Raw genomic sequence first — 17,429 nt, 5'->3', positions numbered from 1 at the left:
GCATTTAACAATCTAATTGCAAACAAGAGTTTCAATGCAATTAAGTAGCAGATCACAACATTAACAAATAAAATAAAATAAAGCTTAGCAATTTCTAGCATCAATGAAGAACGGATTATACCATACAAACTACAAAGGACTGAAAATCATCAAGCTTTCCTCTTTATTTGCCGAATCACAAACACAAAATACAGAAAAAAGAGGGATGAAATAGGAAGGAAGAAACTTTACCTGATCTAAGACTAGGAAGCCGAGTCTGAGAGGCTGAGTGTTAAGGAGTAAAGGGATTTGTTTGTTTCAAAATAAAAATAAGAGATTTTGAAATCACTAGAGACTAGAGAGCAGAGAGAACGTAGAACACTCGGGAAAAGTCCAATTTATAAGAGAGAGATATGAGGGAAAATCTGATTTTGATTTTGATTTTGAGAAGTGTAGCCAAGTTGAGTCTTGAAACCCTAAATTATGATTCATGAACAGAGGCATGGGAAAGATCAAATCTGAGTTTGATTTGAAGGGTAGCCGACTAGCCATTTGGGGCTGGACCGGCTGGTAGAGAGAGATAGAGAGAGAGAGAGAGAGAGAGTGAAGCCTGAAGAGAACTAGAGGAAAGTGAAGACGGAAGAGAGTTAGTGAGAAGGCCGAAGACTAGAGAAGAGTGAAGAGACTTGGAGAGTGAGAGAGAGAAGGCCGGACTCTGAAGTGTTAGTGAAGAATGAAGGGAAAGTTTAGGCTTTTGGAAAGTTTAGGCTTTTAGATTTTTAGTTCCAATTTTAGGCTTTTAGTTTTAGGCTTTTGAGACTTTACAGAGAGAGAGAGAGAGAGAAGGCCGGACTGAAGAATGAAGGGAAAGTTTAGGTTTTTAGAGTTTTAGTTCCAATTTTAGGCTTTTGAGTTGAGACTTAGAGTTTAGTTTTAATTTTTTAGCCGTTCTAAAGACTTAGTTACTTTGGGCAGCTGGTGATTTGATGTTTACTTTTTGAGTGGAAAGAAATTTGTGGTGCACAGGTGCCGTGTGGTTCTCAATGAGGCAGAAACAAGTCAAACAACAGTGCTCAGTCTTGTCAATTATCAGTCCACTGACTCCTCAGTTCACGTGATCTGCCCCTGGATCAGAATTTTTTTTTTTCTTTTAAAACTTCGGTCGGGTCAGTTTGTACGGGTTTTTAAACCCTTAACCCGCAACCCGAACCGAATATTCGGGTTTCCTGAGAGAAGGAACTGAACCCGACCTGCCAAGAGCTTCAGGCCGACCCGTTGGGCTTCGGGTCGGTCGGATTCGGGCGGTTTGAACGGGTCCTGAACCCGTTGGACAGCCCTAGTCTCAGGTCTAATTGCAGCTGTAAAGAGCAAAATGGACTAACGGATTCCTTATCCATGCATCAGTTAAAGGGGAGATTGCAATGTGCAATTTTTCAGTTGTCTGCAACTGAAGGATAATATGCAAGCCACAAGTAGCAATAGTTTCCAACTGCTAGGTAATAAAAAATCATTTCTTTAGCCTTGTAAATTTGGCAATTAAGATGAAGAAGTAATCACCAAAATTGATGGTAATAAATTTTATAAGCTCAAGAAATTGATGCATGGAAAAAAATTTACACTCATTACGATGGAATTTTCTTGCAAAACTACATTTATAACAAGAAAAAAATTGAAATAGATACATCGCGAAGCGAAGGATTTTTATGGATTTATCTGGTGCTCAACTGGTCAGTTGAGAGATTTGCATTAAAGAGAGAAGAGGGCAAAATGTTTCTCAAGTTGTAATTATATCAATAGAAATAGCACACATTTTTCTGTGCAAAATTCTCTTCACTCATGCTATGAAATGGGCTTCTTGAATTCTGGAAAATTTTATGATAATGCATATATCTACAGCAAGGTTACAAACATAACTTTACAAGCTTGAAATTGAACTTCCTTTTGGAAAGAAAAGCTGGAATAAAACTGTCTATTTAGTCATCAGATTTTGTGAAATCAATTTGGTTATTCTTCTTCATTTAGAAGTAAATCTGCTGCACTACGGCGTTTCTGGTCACCTTGGACCTCACACTTTTTCTGATCTTGGGTGTCATCATTATCCGTCTTCATAAAATGGAAGCCCATTATATACCTATACTCTCCTGTCCCAAGGCAGCGGGAGCAGTAGCCGAGACCACTTCCGCCACAAGTCCTGCACCTGCAATAGTGATTCAAGACAGTTGATGGAAGGCCAAAATTGGATGAAGTAATCATCAAATGCACTCATAAAAAGAGTTCCATATGTCACCATTTTGGCCATTCCCCTTTAGGAAGCATTGCTAAACGAACATGGTTTGTCCTTCCTGCAATATCCAAAGAAAAGAGTATAATATTAGCTGCTTAGGGAAAAAAAAATAATGAAAAAAATAAATTGCTGATGTGTTGAGATGTAAAAACTCAATGGCACACTTTTGACATGATTTATGCAACTTAAATTTCAAAAAACTCAAGGTGCTTGTTATGCTATGAGAATTCAGGTTCCAATTAAAAATGTTCACTATCTATAATTTGAGATGCCAAGAACTAATAAAGCATAATGGCATAACAATGCAGATCTATGTTCTAGTCCCTAGTTGAGATCAAATGGTGTCTTTATGGACTAATTCCAACAAACTCTAGTCTGAAGAAAAAATAAAAGCTAAGCATACCACTGTTTATAGGCACAGCCGCACAGGCACCTAAGCAACACTAGCTGAGCCAAGTCAGCATTTCTCATGTCAAATTAAAATCAGGGAATCGAGATGTTTAAATGAGAATTTTGGAATTGTCCTTGTTCAAAGACAAGATGAGTTAATGTTTGACCTCATAGAAATGGACCTATAACTGAATTAATGTACGTGTTTGTGCATGAGAGAGAGACCTCTTCCACAACAATGGTGGCAATCGACCCTTCCGCTCCCTTGGCAGACTACACAAGGTGGATCTGGCTTCTTTCTTTTTTCTTTCCGAACATTTGACTGCAACAACCAAGATGTATCTAATAGATTAGTAACATAACTTAAGGCAATAGCCAAGAGGCATTCAATACAATGAATCACGGAAAACACCTTTTCAACAAGAATTGAGATATTAAGAGGCATGTATTAGAAACTTCCTAGTCAATATTCTACAATAAACATTGAATTTGTCATAACATAAGCTCTTGAAATTGTAGGAACTAAGGTATTTATTGAGATCAAAAGTAGTTCTTATAAAACTTGAGGACAAGGAAATTGTACACATATTGCACGTCTGTCCAAGATATAACAGAGTAGAACTTTACACTCCCGCAATCCCAAACTACATAGGGCAATTACCTAATATAGGTGAAAATTTACGTTAATTTACAAATTCTACCAAGAGCCTTGTAGCTCAACTAGCATCTTCTGGTATTTCTAATAGAGGCATCTAAGGTTCAAATTCTCCCTCCCCCGTTGTAACTTATTGAATTTATCAAAACATTTATCCTTTATATATCTCATTGTGATTGAGCAACATAATAACCTACTCTTAAACTCCATTAAGAGGTAGAGCATTTGTGTTCATCAATTATCAAGAAATGAATACTTTTCAAGTGTCAATAAATTACACCTTTATGGGAAATGTCTAGATAATTTGAAATTCAATACTCCAAAAAACCCCCAAAGTGAAAGATTTCCCGGTACTCCACGAGCTAAGTAAGGGCATAACTGTTTCCATGAATTTGCAAGTTAGTACAGGATGTTATTGTCATCTCAGTTTGGATTGGGTAAACAAGGTAACAGTCAGATATGGCTACTGCTTTGATATACTTAGAAAGGAGAAGTGACTGCAAGGGCGGTAGATAATGACATAATTGGTTACAGATGTTTAACCTATGGCGTCTGCTCCTAACTTCAAATCTCTCTCTTTTTAATTTTTTTTTTATAGATAACAAAAAAAGTTTATTAATAAAAAAACTAGCCAACCAGAGTACATTGGAGATGTATTATGGGAGCAACAATCAAGAACCAAATTTACAACGATTAGGGAAAAACAAGAAAAATGCGACAGAGCCATACTCCAGACAAGGAGAGTAGGTAAGAAAAAGTACTTAATCTCTCCAGATTTTTACTAGTTGAGATAACTGGAACTACTCAACTAAGGTTATAGTCTCGAAAGATCAGGGATACATCGGGTATGTGGCACATTAACTAAATAATCATTCATATATTTGCTCAGTTCAAAAATAAATTTAATATGAGCCATCTCACTTTTTCTTTTTTTTTAATATATATATATACTGTTTGGTTAACAACTTGAAACTTGAATTTCAAAACAAGTACTATTTATTTTTGTTTATAAGCAGCACAGAAAACAGGGCGTTAGGATAAGAGAACTTGCCTCAGTTGTGACGACCAAAGATGGCTTAGTGAAGGAGAGATAAGGCAAGTGCGGCGAGGGTTTCGGATTACGTGGAGGAGGAGGAGGACCACCTGGTGAGCCGTTGGATTTCGCCGCCTCTAATCGGACGGCGGCTGCTATTGAGCCCACCGCTCTCCCTGCCATTCTTTCTAATCCCCCTATCAAAACAATGCTTTTTTCTGTTATGAGTTTTTGAGTTTTAACAATTCCGCCGCAAATTGCATTTTTCTTTTTACAAAAAAATCAGAAAACGACGTGTCGTTTAACTATGCCCTTTATAATACGAGCTAATTCTTATATCTTTTGGACTTTCATTTTTCATACAGTAAGGGAAGAGCTGAGCTTCAAAAAAAAAAAAAAAAGAGGTACAATCTCTCTCTCTCTCTCTCTCTTTTTACATAACCCAGATTGTAATTCTTGTGTTAATTTTTCATGTTCTGTCATTTACTTTTCCTTCTTTAGATTTTGATTTAGTAGCGTTTTTTTAATCAGTGATGGAAATGTGGATCATATTTGGAGCTATAAGGTCATAGTAACACATGATTATAGGAAGATGCAACTTGCTTTCAAAAAACTACTATTAGTAGTCATATTATTCACTCTTGTATTTTTGCTTAAGTGGGGGAATGAGGATTCAAATCTTGGGGCTCTTCCCATAAGTGAGACCAGTAAAATGACACTGAACCACAAGACTCTTGTTTTTTATTTATTAGTACTCGTTTAATTTAGCCTGCCTTTTTTGCCCATTAGGCTAATTTGCAAACATATAAGTCATGTGACTACTTTTAGAACTTGAGTATCTGAGACTTGAGTTCGAATGTGAAAAACTCGAGTCTCTAAAACTTGAGTTTCACTAGAAACTTGAAAAAAAATATATATATATATATATTCTCATGATTTTCTCCATGAAACTCAAGTCTCTGAGTTCCAAAATTGGCCATATAACTAATATGTTTGCAAAATTAGCTTAATGGGCAAATATAAATAAATAAATAAACCATTTTAGACAAAACAATAGTTAAATTTATGCTATTACTTAATAATCTAACATGTTCTTGCATATTTTCTGGTGTTTGGGAATGCTACATTACAAATAGAAGAATAACAGGAATGCCTTCACTCGTGCTGTTTTGTTAATCGTACAATTTATAGTTATAGAATTACTAACACCTAAGGCAGTTGATCCTTGTTGATGCATTGCCATTTGGTTAAGCCAGAACAATGCAGCAATAAAATTAAAAGATAGGGAAATAAATATAGAGAGCTTAGGAATCAGCACTTAGTCCTGCTTGGAAAATAGCATCAAGCATAAAAAAAATTACTAGAAGTCGGTACTTAGGGTTGGTCATAGTCAACACAGACCATGGAGATTTTATTACATCAAAATAATCCTCATCTAACAGGAGACTAGGAGTACTAAATTCTAAGAGAAATTCTAATTCTAATTACCATAGGATACACTAAATGACTTATTACAAAAATAAACTTAGCTATAAATAAAAATACTAATCGACCCAATTAAATACTAGGACCTAAATAAAATACAATTGATCAAGAAAAATACAATTGAATTGAAAAACAAAACAAAACAAAATTAGAATAATCTTCTCTTTAAATACTCTTTTGCATCACTTGTCCTCCTAATTCATGACCGGGAGAATATTCAATCTATTTATGCAAGTTGCTGTTACTGATACACTCAATCTGTCTTGCTCCACCAAATTTAACATCTGAGGAATCTTTGAAGCGGGATTTAATTATGAGTATTTGCTAAGTTGTTGAAATTTTGTGATCTTGAGGAATACTCCTTTATGAGTTTAGAGAAGAACGAATCTGGTCGTTCTAGTAGCTTTCCTGGCGTGTCATATTCTGCAATTCTTCCTGTTCAAGCAAGAGTCCTTCAGTCTTTCTTTCAATACTTTCATGATAAATTTTAACACGTGTGTGTCTGTGTGAAAGAGAGACAGAGAGAGATACTTGCCTTCACTGAGGACCAAAACAAGATCACTATCTATAACCGTGTGGATTCTGTGGGCTATAGTGACAACTGTCCGATTTGTGAACTCTTGACTAATGATCTTCTGTAATACTCCATCAGTTGCAGAATCAACTGAGGCTGTCGCTTCATCCAGTACAAGAATGCTACTCTTCTTCAGCAAGGCTCTTCCAAGGCAAAATAATTGTCTTTGGCCCACACTCCAGTTTTCTCCGTTTTCAACCACTGTTAGATGCATGCATGTTACTGACAGTAAAGAAAAGGGCATTCAATCAATTATGTCAATACAACAAGTTGATGAACCTGACCTGTGGAATCCAACTTCTCTTCCTTATCATGCACTAAATGACCTAGTTGACATTTATCCAGAGCCTGAAAATTTTGGAATTTAAATGAGCATATGTTGGATAGAAAAAAATGGTAATGATGACTCTGTACTTCTAGGTAATTTAGATTTATAAATGATAAAATGATCTCATGTAACTTGGTATGGAAATTTTGCATTTTCCTTTTTGGTCTTTGACACATAATCTACTACCCTTCTTGAATGGGGTTCGGTTCTTGGTAGTATTAATTGGATACAAGGTTTGACCACCAATATTTCCCTATAAGAGGTTTTGTTTGAAAAGAATATTTACCTCCCATATTTCACTGTCAGAATACTGCTGTAGTGGGTCTAAGTTTGTTCTAACGGTTCCCTCAAACATAGCTGGGTCCTGTGGTATGATGCTAAGCCTTGATCTTAAGTCATGAAGTCCTATCTTGCAAATATCCACATCATCAACTATAATGCTTCCCTCTCTGGGCTCAACAACCCTGAAAATGGCCTGTATGAGGGTTGATTTACCACTCCCTGTCCTTCCTACAACACCAACTTTCTTCCTTCCCGGAAATGTGCAAGTAATGTTTTTCAGGACAGATGGTAAATGTTCAGCATAACGGACCTGCAATACAGTCAAGTCAGTTGTATGTTGCAACAACTTGTTATGTTAGGCTGAGGACTTTCATTACATCCACTTTGAGGCAATGGACACAATATTGTTACTTCTTGTAATTATGTGTACTATGGATGGAAAAAAATGAAGTGTTCATAAAAGTATTTTGATAATAGAGGCTCACCTGCAAATTTTTGAAGCATATTGTTCCAACTTCTGGCCAGTTATTTGGTGGTCTGCTCTCTTCAATCACAAGTGGCGCTTCGCTTGTTAGGTTCGAGTACTGAAGAATTCTTTCAACTGATATCATCTTATTTTCTGCATTGCATATGTTCCATATAATTGAAGCTTGCAAAACATTCAAATTTATTCCATATGTCACTGCCAACCCTGCAATGCCTGTAAAGAGTCCAATTCCAGATAAGTACTCTCTTTATGACTAGAGTTTTCTTTTGAAATCTTTTAAAGTAACTTATTTTGCTTGTAAGAAAATGGGCCACTAATCGAGAAAGCATCTGATGCAATGCATAGTTGTATGCAGTAAGTCCTGATTTCTCTTTCCCAGGAGATTTTCTATCCCTTAGTCTAGGCAGCAAATGATTAATAATGAATTCTACTTTGAGGTCATTATAATGCTGAGTTTTTAAAAACATTTGTGATACTCACTTGGATTGATAATTCCTTCAGGAAGGGTCACCAGTAATACCAATGAGAAGGCAAACACAAAATTAGATAGCAAATTCAGTCTGAAAGAAAGCCATTCCATTGCTGACATATTATGAAACCATGGCCTTGAGTGGTTGTCAACAAGACCAATGTTTCCGTCAATAAAACGGTCTTCTTGATCAAAAGCACGGATTGTTGCAGCTCCTGATAGTGATTCTGCAAAGTGGTGGAGGATTGGTGCTCGTTCTATACCGGCTAAGCGGGCCAGTTCTCTTGCTGTTGGTATGTAATATTGCTGAAGTAATCATAATTAATTATTGATCAGCATCCATAATATGGGAGCAATTCATTCATACACAGAGTTGGGGAGGGGCGTGCTGTTCTGAAGCTACTTAACAGTAAATACACATTCCTTTGCTTTTTGTAGCATTAGAATTTAATTCAATGGTTCATTGAGTTATTGTGTTTTCAAGAGATTTTTTTTTTTTGTGTCAACACAGTTCTTGTCAACATGATGAGTTTTCAAATGCTTTAGAAGTCAAAATTGTTATTGCCCTCTATGTTTTACACATTAATCAATCATCTCTAGATAGTATTTACAGAGGGTGAAAGAAGTCTCTAACCTGATACCATATGCAGATTGCAGTTACTGGAATGAAAATGACAAATACTTCCCATGCCACCTGCGACATCACTGCAATAGTCCCTAGAAGCTGTATTATTGAGAAAGCACACCAACCTAATTTGTTTGCCAATTCCAAGTCTAACACACTTTGATCTGTAGATGCCTGCAGAGGTAACTTTAGGCTGTCAGCCCTCTTGAAAGAACCTTTACAATTATATCTTTATGTGAGGAGCAAAGAAAGATAACTTGAATCTTGTGATTTTTTATTTTTTAATGTTTAGTTTATTTCCTCTTGCATGCTATTATATTCTGACATCTGGTTTTGAAGTCATGAGTTAAAACTTTGGCTTTCGACTTGAACTTTTGTCTGAAGGGCTAGGGTATCTCGCCAATCCAGCTACTTATTATTGGCATATTTTCTTATCTTTCATGGGATGGTTACTCTGAAGATAGAGGATTCTCTAAAATTTCCTTCTTACGTAATGTTAGGCATTCTGCCAGGGTGTGATTGGAGAGGACAGGAACTTTGAAATGAATTTCATTTTGTCAAAGTCATCCTGGCCTTAGTTGAAGTCAATAGGTTTTTCCCTTCATTAAAATATTTTTTTTTCTATGGGATCCTTATCCTCTAAAATTCTACATGTTATTAACATCATATTTAACTTCAACTGACCTGAAAATGTTTGAATTTCCTTATTCTAGTTTTTGTATAACCCTTGCAAGGAGTATTCGTTAATTGCAAATGCAATTTTTTTTTTGTCTGGTACATCTTAGTGTTATTTTTTTTATAAGAAATTTGTGATATATGTACAAATTAAATAGATTCAGCCATATTGATAATACTAATAGTAACACCAATGTATAAATTCAATTGAAATCAACATAAACTTTGACAAATTCGAACTTACCCGATTTAAGATTCTTCCAAATGGGGTTGAATCAAAAAATGCCATTGGTGCTCGGAATATACTATGCAACATGTTTGTGAATAGCTTTTCTGCTGTCCAAAGTCCTGCTTTCGCTACTAGTACAGCTCGCGCCAAAACACAAAGTGAACTTCCAACAGCTAGTACTACATAAACAAGCAATATGAAGTCCATTGCCACTTTTGGTTCTGTCTCACTTGTGGGAGGAGAAGCCCATGCCATCCAGTAGTTACTTGCTACCTGTAATATTTGGAATGATGACTGTGCCAAAAGGATGAATGGAACTAGGGCCCCACCTTTCACAACGGTCAAATAAGACCAGTAAACTTCTTTTCCGATGCTTCCTTTCTCTCTTTCTTCATCTTGCACCAATTTACCTCCTATTTCTGTAATTTCAAGAGAGAGATTATGCTCAGAGTCATGTTGTGTGTGTAGAAGTTCTGCATTTGAAGTTGAATCTGTGTTCAATTCATCATCAGCTGTAGGGCTTTGGGATGTTCTACTTGAATTTTCAACTGAGAGGATAGAGTCTAGAGCCTGGCTATGAGCACCAACCAAAACCTCAAATCCTATTTTTTGCTTCATAAGTTCTTCGAATCGTCCGGCTTGTGCAATTCTTCCATTTTGCATCACCTGTTAAATTTATGTTAGTTGCAGTCTGAAGAACCACAATCCTCAGCATTGTAGCAAAGTCTTTAGATTTTGGAAGTCCCAATTCTTAACTATCAGGAAAATTCTCAGATTATCAAGTAATCCTAGAATCATAGCATATGCTTTTTTTCCTACCATATATTTTTTTTCAACCTCTTAAAACTATCCTAAAAAAAAAATTGTATTTTAGTTACTGCACATAATGTCATATTCTATTATCTACTTAAATGACTAAATAACAGAGAGAGCTGTCATGTCATGCTTACCAGAATTAGGTCTGCTGCTGGAAGAAACTCAACTTGGTGAGTAACAAAAAGTATAGTCTTCTCTTTAAGAATCCCCATCAGGCATTCCTGCAAAAGGTATATGAAACAATAAGCAATGTTGACTTCTTAAACTGTTGCTTCAAAGTAGGAGAGTGGATAGGCTGCTTATTATAGGGCCTAATTAAGAAATACATTCTCATATTCTAGTCACTGACATGATTTACTAACCTCAAAGAGTTGGGTGCCTGTATGAGCATCAACTGCACTGAAAGGATCATCAAGTAGATATATATCAGCATCTTGGTATGCTGCACGAGCAATCTGTATCCTTTGCTTCTGGCCACCACTCATATTTATCCCTCTTTCACCGATCTCTGTTAGATCACCACAGGAGAAAAGTTCAAAATCCTTTGTCAAAGCACATGCTTTGACTGTTCTGTTATACTTAGCACTGTCATACTTATTCCCAAAGAGAATATTCTCCCTGATATTTCCTGTCAGTATCCATGGAGACTGAGGCACATAAGCCTTTGTACCACTGATCTTCACTGTCCCTGACAGCTTTTGTATTTCTCCAAGCACACATGAGAGCAGGCTTGACTTCCCTGCTCCCACAGTCCCGCATATTGCCACCTTCATTCCCCTCTTCACTTTTAACTGTATTCCTTCCAGAGTTGGATTCCTTGACTCAAGATCCCAGCTGAATCTTCCACTGTCAATCTCAATGTCATACTCTGTTTGATGTTTTGGAATATACTCAATGGCATCCTTTTGAATTTCATCCTGCTGGAGGTAGGAACTAATTCTATCAGCTGAGACTTTTGCCTGTGCAATCACAGACAGTAAGTCAGGCAGATTGAATATAGGGTCTTGTAGCATTCGGAAGGTGGCCAATGCAGATAAGACTCTTCCAGCTGTGAGTTCAATCCCCATTAGCATACATGCCCCAAAAGTTACCACAGAGATAAATGCGGGTGATCCCCAGAAGATAAGAGCTGAAAGTGCTGACAGCCTTAGTGATTTCCATAACCAACCATACTCTATTTTCCTCAAGCTTTCTAACCTTTGAAGGAATTCAATGTCCCAAGCTTGAAGTTTAAGAGCCTTCATGTTTCGAAGAACTTCTGAAGTGGATTTCATCCTATTGTCCTTGGCTTCCATGATCTTAGATTGATATCTCTTCTGGACTCTTGTAAGGGGTATATTGCAACCCATGACTATTAAAGTTGCAGCTAATGCAGCGAATGACCCCAAACCTAGATTTGTATGTAGAATGTAGATTGCTAAGGATATTTGTACAGGCAACATCCATATTATGTTTAAGTACCAAATGAAGTCTGTGATTCTTTGGATATCTACACTCATATAGTTGATGATCTCTCCACTAGTGTGGTTCTGGCGGGATTGACTTGACAGGAGTAAGCCTTTTTTGTATATGCGAGATATAAGAGCAACTCTAAGGTGAAGGCCTAGCAGGCGTGCCCCAAAAATCCATTGCCTTTGTGTGATTGTCTCAACGGTTTTGGCACCTAAAAAGCCTAGGGCCAGAAGGTACCCACTCTCTAAACTCCTGGTGCTCCTCTCAGTTAAGAAACGTACAAAGTCATTAATGAGGTATGGGCCAACATAGGATGCTGCAGCGCTTATCACTGCAAATAATGCATTGATTGCTGCTTTCTTCCTGGTATACAAATAAATTGCCTTATAGATGGATGGATTTGTAGTCCCATCTCTCTCCTTAACTTGTTTTAGACTCTCGTTGAAGGAATGGGAGAGAAATCTTGCTGAGTCCTTGATATCAACATCGGGAATTTCCTCCTGTTCGAGGGGTTTCTTAAACCCAACAGCAAAAAGTGGATTCATCCAAGAGAAGGTAACAAGTTGGACAAGAGTAGCTTTGCCATATAAAGATATCCTCTTGTATTCTGAATGTTCATCAGTTTTTCCATTGAGAAGTGGTTCGGCAATGCCATTGGGGACACTGAAGATGATACCTGTCTTCCCTCGGATTGAAATGACTAAGAGGCATGTAGAAGCAAGCAGGCCAAGGAAGTCTGCATAATCTCGTACTCCAAGTTTGCCATGGTTTATAACTCTGAAATGGGTATCAAGAGCTGTGCAAATAATGGACAACAGGAAGCTGCAAAGCCACCATGCTCTTAGTAACCAGGGGAACTTGATGTTCTTTTTATTGGGGATTATGTATACAGTAACAAGTGTGATTGCCCATGATAGCACTTGCATAATTTCTGAGGAAAAAGCTCGAGCTTTAGAGTTGCATTGAGTTCCACTACCATTTAGCAGCATCATTAGCATTAAGAAGTGAATTCCCAGTAGTAAACAGGAACAAATTATGCTGGCTATATATGCAGTGCTGACTTTTATTCTGATGAGGTACTTGTCTATGCCTCTATCCATAACCTTTCTTCTGTTTTTGCATATCAGGCCTGGAAAATTTCGTGCTAGATGTACTAAAATTATTGCATAGAAACCGAGTTGCACAACGATGCTGGCATGCTCCCACAAACAAGGCGAGTCTAGTTGCAGCCATTCTGTCCAAAATTGAAGAATCTTTTCTGTCAAATGTCATGAAACAGGTTTCAAATTTCAGAATTTTTTTTCCAAATAACCTTAAATATCAAACCATTTAGTTAGTTGTCATGTTTCAAAACAATGTGGGAAACTAGTATCTCAAGTGTCTAAAACTCGAGTCTTAGAGACTCGGTTTTACTTTTTAGAACTCGAGTCTGTTAGACTCGAGATCTATTTGGCATCATATTTCAACTCATCAACTGGGAATTGAGTTTTTAACCCTCGAGTTTTAGACTGAAATTGAGATGCTAGTTTGCAATTTTCTTTCAACCGCATGTTAACTTATGATATTCTTTCTCCTCACTATACTAGTCTGCAAATTCCCTCTCAACTTTCAAGAGAGGGAATCTCAAATTCTTCCACTGGTATGCTAAGACTCATGGCAATGGCTAATATCAAACTTGGGTAGAATGATAAAGATTATATGTGAAGTCTACAACAGTTTCATCAATGAGAATAAAATTTATTGTTTTGTCATGCTATGCAGAATAATTTACCCCAGCTTAGTAGCAGATGGCAGTTGACTAGTATTTGCTTAATTTTTTGGTAGGGTATGTTCCTATTAGGAAGATAGAAGTAGTTGTTCAGTGCTAGTGCATCTTATAAATGACTTTGGGTTACACTCTAGGATGGTTACCATTATGTGGGCATTTTGTGAGAAACCTGATGGTAACAAAAGTTGGTAAAATGAGCAATTCTGAGTTGTGCTTATATTCACATCCTCTAAAGAGCCTTTAAAGTTTCAATATGAGATTACTAGTTTGGGTCCTAAGTTCTTCCTCTTTCTTTTTATTTTTTTCCTCCAAGTTCTTCCCTTTTTATGGTCTTCAGGAAGTCTATCTCTAATTTATAACAGTTTTTAAAATTCAGTGTTTAATTTTATATTATAAGGTTTAATTTGAAATCTCTTCTAAAATATGTTAGTATAAATAATTACTTTTTACATATTTACATCCCTATAGTAATAAACTTAGTTAATTAAACTCTAACACCAACCTCCTTGAGGTTTTCTAAAATGACACTTCCCCTAAACAGTTTATGAAAGGAAACTTCATTCATTGAGGTTTGTATATATGTAACATGTAACTTTTCATTGACATAAAATTTCTTTTTTAAAAAGATTCCTATAAATTATACTTACTTCTAAAAAGTACTCCAAAAACTATTCCAAAGAATCCAAACATAAAAACGATATGGACACCTCTTCTTCTTGACCCACAACGCTGAATAACAACTATACTGGGAAATTTTGACAACTAAACCTGGGTTAACCATTTTTTATTTACCAACATGGGGCATCCTTTTGTTGCTACTTGCTAGATATGATTTGTGCCTAAAAGACAGAAAATTCTATTTTTTAACTGCACCCTTCTCACTTAGTACTAATAAGAATTAATTTTGACACATTTCCCCTTCCCAACCTTGCAAATACATTCAACCTCTTCTCCACGGTTTATTATTTTGTGCAACGATTGCATACATCCCTCTCGTAGGAGAGTGATCAACTCAACAAATATGGAACACCCCATTTAAAAGAGATGTTCTTTGCAACCCTTACACAGAAGGGCAATGTTTATTGCACACAACATGCATCACACACTCACACTGCCCGAAATAACTGAAATCGTAACTTAAAGTCACGATTTTAGTTATGTTGGACTGTAAGTATATACATACACATACTGTTTACGTGCAACAAGTGTTACCCTACAGAAAATACTGCTGTTTTCTTCACATATCAGGAAAAATTTTGTCACCACTCTCTCCCTCTCTCTCTCTTAAGTAGAAACAGATAAAAAGCCATTTATGCTCTTGTCATTTTCGTCCTCTCCCTTCTTCCCTCTCACCTACGTTCATCTCTTTCTCTATCTCTCTCTCTTGGCTCTGATCTGCATAAACAAATATTCTTTTATCCCTCTTCATTACCCGTTCATATAAAATTTGTTTTTCTCACCCAAAATCCAAACACACCGTTTTCAACCAAAAAAAAAAAATACTCACCCATGACAAAAATCCCCAGATACAAACAATGTGTTTTAGTTCACCAATAAAGCCTGATCAAACAAAACTCTTCCAGGCTAATTATTATAGACAGTAGATAATTCCATGCAGGTGCCACATAAATACGAAAGCATCTTGTGACTGTGAAAAGACTCATTTGTCCATGCATGCACAGGTCCACATAATTAAATTTGTCTCCCTCTCCTCTCCTTCTAGGAAGAGAGGTAGGTGGTGATTGGTAAAACCAACAAAATGTTTTTTTTTTTTTTTTTTTAATAATTAAAATGTCTATGGAAATTACAAGGTAATGCACTTAGTCAAATTAATCATATAGAGACAAAGACTTGCGAAAAGTTAATGAATTAGTCAGATTAATCATATACATAGACAAAGACTCAATTAAAAAGGCAATGCCGCCTTTAGTCATTTTAATCATATAGACAAAGACTTGAACAAGTCCAATCAATTTTTTAGTAGAAGTGCATATTTTACAATTTACATTCTTCATTCATACATACAAGACAAGTATTAGCTTAGACAGTATCGACCTAGGAGGAGGGTAGGAGAGAGTTAAAAAGATTCTGGCTAGTTGTCACCACATATGAGATAATAAACTAAAACAATTTGCTTTAGAAACAAAACAAAACAGAAGTTAAAATTTGAGCCTTCGGCAAAGTTGCTAAAGACTAAAGAGTTAAGAAAACTAAAAAATAAAAGAAACTCTACCAAACTACAAAGAACAAACCGTTTGTTTGTGGGATTTTTCTTATCTCTTTAGTCTTTACTTTAAGAAAAATGATTTTGATTAAACCATTTACACTATAAACTAAAGTGTTTAAGATCAACATGATTACTTTTACAACTAATAAATGGCACTTTCCAGTTCTCTCGTAAGGAATATTCGGGTTCAAATTCCTCCTTCCTCACTTAATACGTTGAAATAGAGGAAATTAAAAGGTAACAAAGATCATATTTTCATGTTTGCATCTTCAGCTGTGTAAAACAATAAAAATATGATGATTTCAACCATAAAAGCAAGAATTTTATAACAAAGCATATGTGATCATACTCTCTTTTTCTCATGCTTGTGTTTTGTGTTGTACATGTGTTGTGTGTGTTTTCTCTGCGTGGAACTTGTTTTCCTGGGAAAAATGAATTTACTATAACTTACGTATTGCACCTTGTAAATTGAACATGTTCTCCAAAACCATGATTTCTTCTCCAGAATCAAAGATTCAGCCTTCCTTCAACGTAGTATTCATCAAGAAAGAACAAAAGAAAATAAAGAAAAACAGTAAGGGTAAGAATTGCGCAGAAAGTGTGGAGAGCGAGTTTACCAAGTTGTTGAGACAAAAATAGCGAGAGAGAAAGAGAGAACTTACAAAATATTCCGAGAAGAATGCCTGAAATGTATGTGTGTAGTTGTAGTAATTTGTGTTTTTATGTCTCTAGTCATTTTGTAAAAAGGTAGAGAGAGAGAGAGAGAGAGAGAGAGTGATCACGTGAGATAATCGGTGAGAAATTACTTGAAGAATGTCTTCTTCTTTTTTTGGTTAGTTAACTCCAAATAATTATTTTATATATAATTTTGATACAACTTTCATGAAAAGTATAAAAAAACTATCATAAAAATTAGTTGTATTTATTTATTCCCATAAAAAGATTTTAAAAATATTTCCTAAGTCAATGCTTTTAGAGCATCCGTTAACTTCTTTCTATCAAATATACAAATCTTTCATGTTGCAATGCTTGGAATATTTTACACAATTGTAGGACTTACATGATGGGATGAAAATGAATATGCCAATATGATATTTGAGACCACTTCTCGATTATCTTTTGTTGGGGTTTTCTAAAATGCGGTTGAGGCATGTGAGCAATAAATGAAGCCGAATGATAGGTCTTAGACACTTTTAGAACGAGGCTTAGTGGTGGTTACTTGTTAATATAATTATCAAATTTCAAATTTAGACATAAATGATTACAATAAACATCTGTCATTAATTATTATAACTATTAAATTTCATATTTAAACAAAAAAATGAAAGAGGAAAACATTATATTATATTAAATTTTCCGCGTGCATTGTACAAACTACCAACTAATATATCAAATATATGTATTTTTCTCGTCACTATGTATTTCACATGATTGTAAAACTTATACGCAATGAAAATGAAAATGAAAATGCATATATAAATAATACATGAGATAACTTTTTCGTTACCTTGTGAAAAGGTAATCTAGTGTTAGGAAACCCTTATGGCCCATCACACTTATGAGTCTGAGAGTTATGGATTCGACTTTTGAGTAATTGCAAGCCTAGTATTTAGGCAATTCCACACCACAACGCAATGCCAGAGTTTAAGTGGTGCGAGGATATTGACCACA

The 17,429-nt window shown here is 35.8% G+C and overlaps 2 protein-coding genes across 10 annotated transcripts; both read right to left on the bottom strand.

The window, feature by feature from the left end:
* Positions 1-1,740: 1,740 nt before the first annotated feature.
* On the bottom strand, positions 1,741-4,591 carry LOC126723372 (uncharacterized). The gene is made up of 4 exons (XM_050426757.1): positions 4,360-4,591; positions 2,879-2,975; positions 2,267-2,321; positions 1,741-2,176 (listed from the first exon to the last, which is right to left on the bottom strand). Exons 1-4 carry the CDS (start codon positions 4,522-4,524, stop codon positions 1,984-1,986), a joined length of 510 nt encoding a protein of 169 aa, XP_050282714.1. The 5' UTR covers positions 4,525-4,591; the 3' UTR covers positions 1,741-1,983.
* Positions 4,592-5,659: 1,068 nt separating this feature from the next.
* Positions 5,660-16,516, bottom strand: LOC126723371 (putative ABC transporter C family member 15). 9 transcript variants are annotated; one of them, XM_050426748.1, is made up of 12 exons: positions 16,421-16,516; positions 16,210-16,278; positions 10,674-13,021; positions 10,446-10,532; positions 9,511-10,161; positions 8,601-8,765; positions 7,978-8,272; positions 7,496-7,710; positions 7,015-7,320; positions 6,685-6,748; positions 6,358-6,601; positions 5,660-6,257 (listed from the first exon to the last, which is right to left on the bottom strand). In XM_050426748.1, the coding sequence occupies exons 2-12, from the start codon at positions 16,247-16,249 to the stop codon at positions 6,134-6,136; spliced, it is 4,539 nt and encodes a 1,512-aa protein (XP_050282705.1). In that variant the 5' UTR covers positions 16,250-16,278; positions 16,421-16,516; the 3' UTR covers positions 5,660-6,133. The 9 variants fall into 9 exon arrangements, with proteins under 9 accessions (XP_050282705.1, XP_050282706.1, XP_050282711.1 ...); XM_050426749.1 differs by having other exon boundaries at positions 16,210-16,282; positions 16,421-16,507; XM_050426754.1 differs by having other exon boundaries at positions 10,674-12,997; positions 16,421-16,505.
* Between the last annotated feature and the right edge of the window lie 913 nt (positions 16,517-17,429).

The sequence above is a fragment of the Quercus robur genome, chromosome 4 (genome assembly GCF_932294415.1).
Source record: "Quercus robur chromosome 4, dhQueRobu3.1, whole genome shotgun sequence".
Lineage (NCBI taxonomy): Eukaryota > Viridiplantae > Streptophyta > Magnoliopsida > Fagales > Fagaceae > Quercus > Quercus robur.
Note: the sequence above shows the minus strand (reverse complement) of the source record. Positions and strands in the feature narration are given on the sequence as shown.

Bases quoted from the DNA above. Each gene is read 5' to 3' on its own strand.
- LOC126723371 (XM_050426748.1), bottom strand. From the start codon at position 16,249: ATGGTTTTGGAGAACATGTTCAATTTACAAGGTGCAATAC. The intron at 7,321-7,495 runs GTGAGCCTCTAT...ACTGTATTGCAG, and splicing joins TATGCTTCAAAAATTTGCAG to GTCCGTTATGCTGAACATTT. The intron at 6,602-6,684 runs GTCAGGTTCATC...TGCATCTAACAG, and splicing joins AGAGAAGTTGGATTCCACAG to TGGTTGAAAACGGAGAAAAC.
- LOC126723372 (XM_050426757.1), bottom strand. From the start codon at position 4,524: ATGGCAGGGAGAGCGGTGGGCTCAATAGCAGCCGCCGTCCGATTAGAG. The intron at 2,976-4,359 runs GCAAGTTCTCTT...TGGTTGTTGCAG, and splicing joins CTTTGGTCGTCACAACTGAG to TCAAATGTTCGGAAAGAAAA. The intron at 2,322-2,878 runs GTCTCTCTCTCA...TGGATATTGCAG, and splicing joins CCACCATTGTTGTGGAAGAG to GAAGGACAAACCATGTTCGT.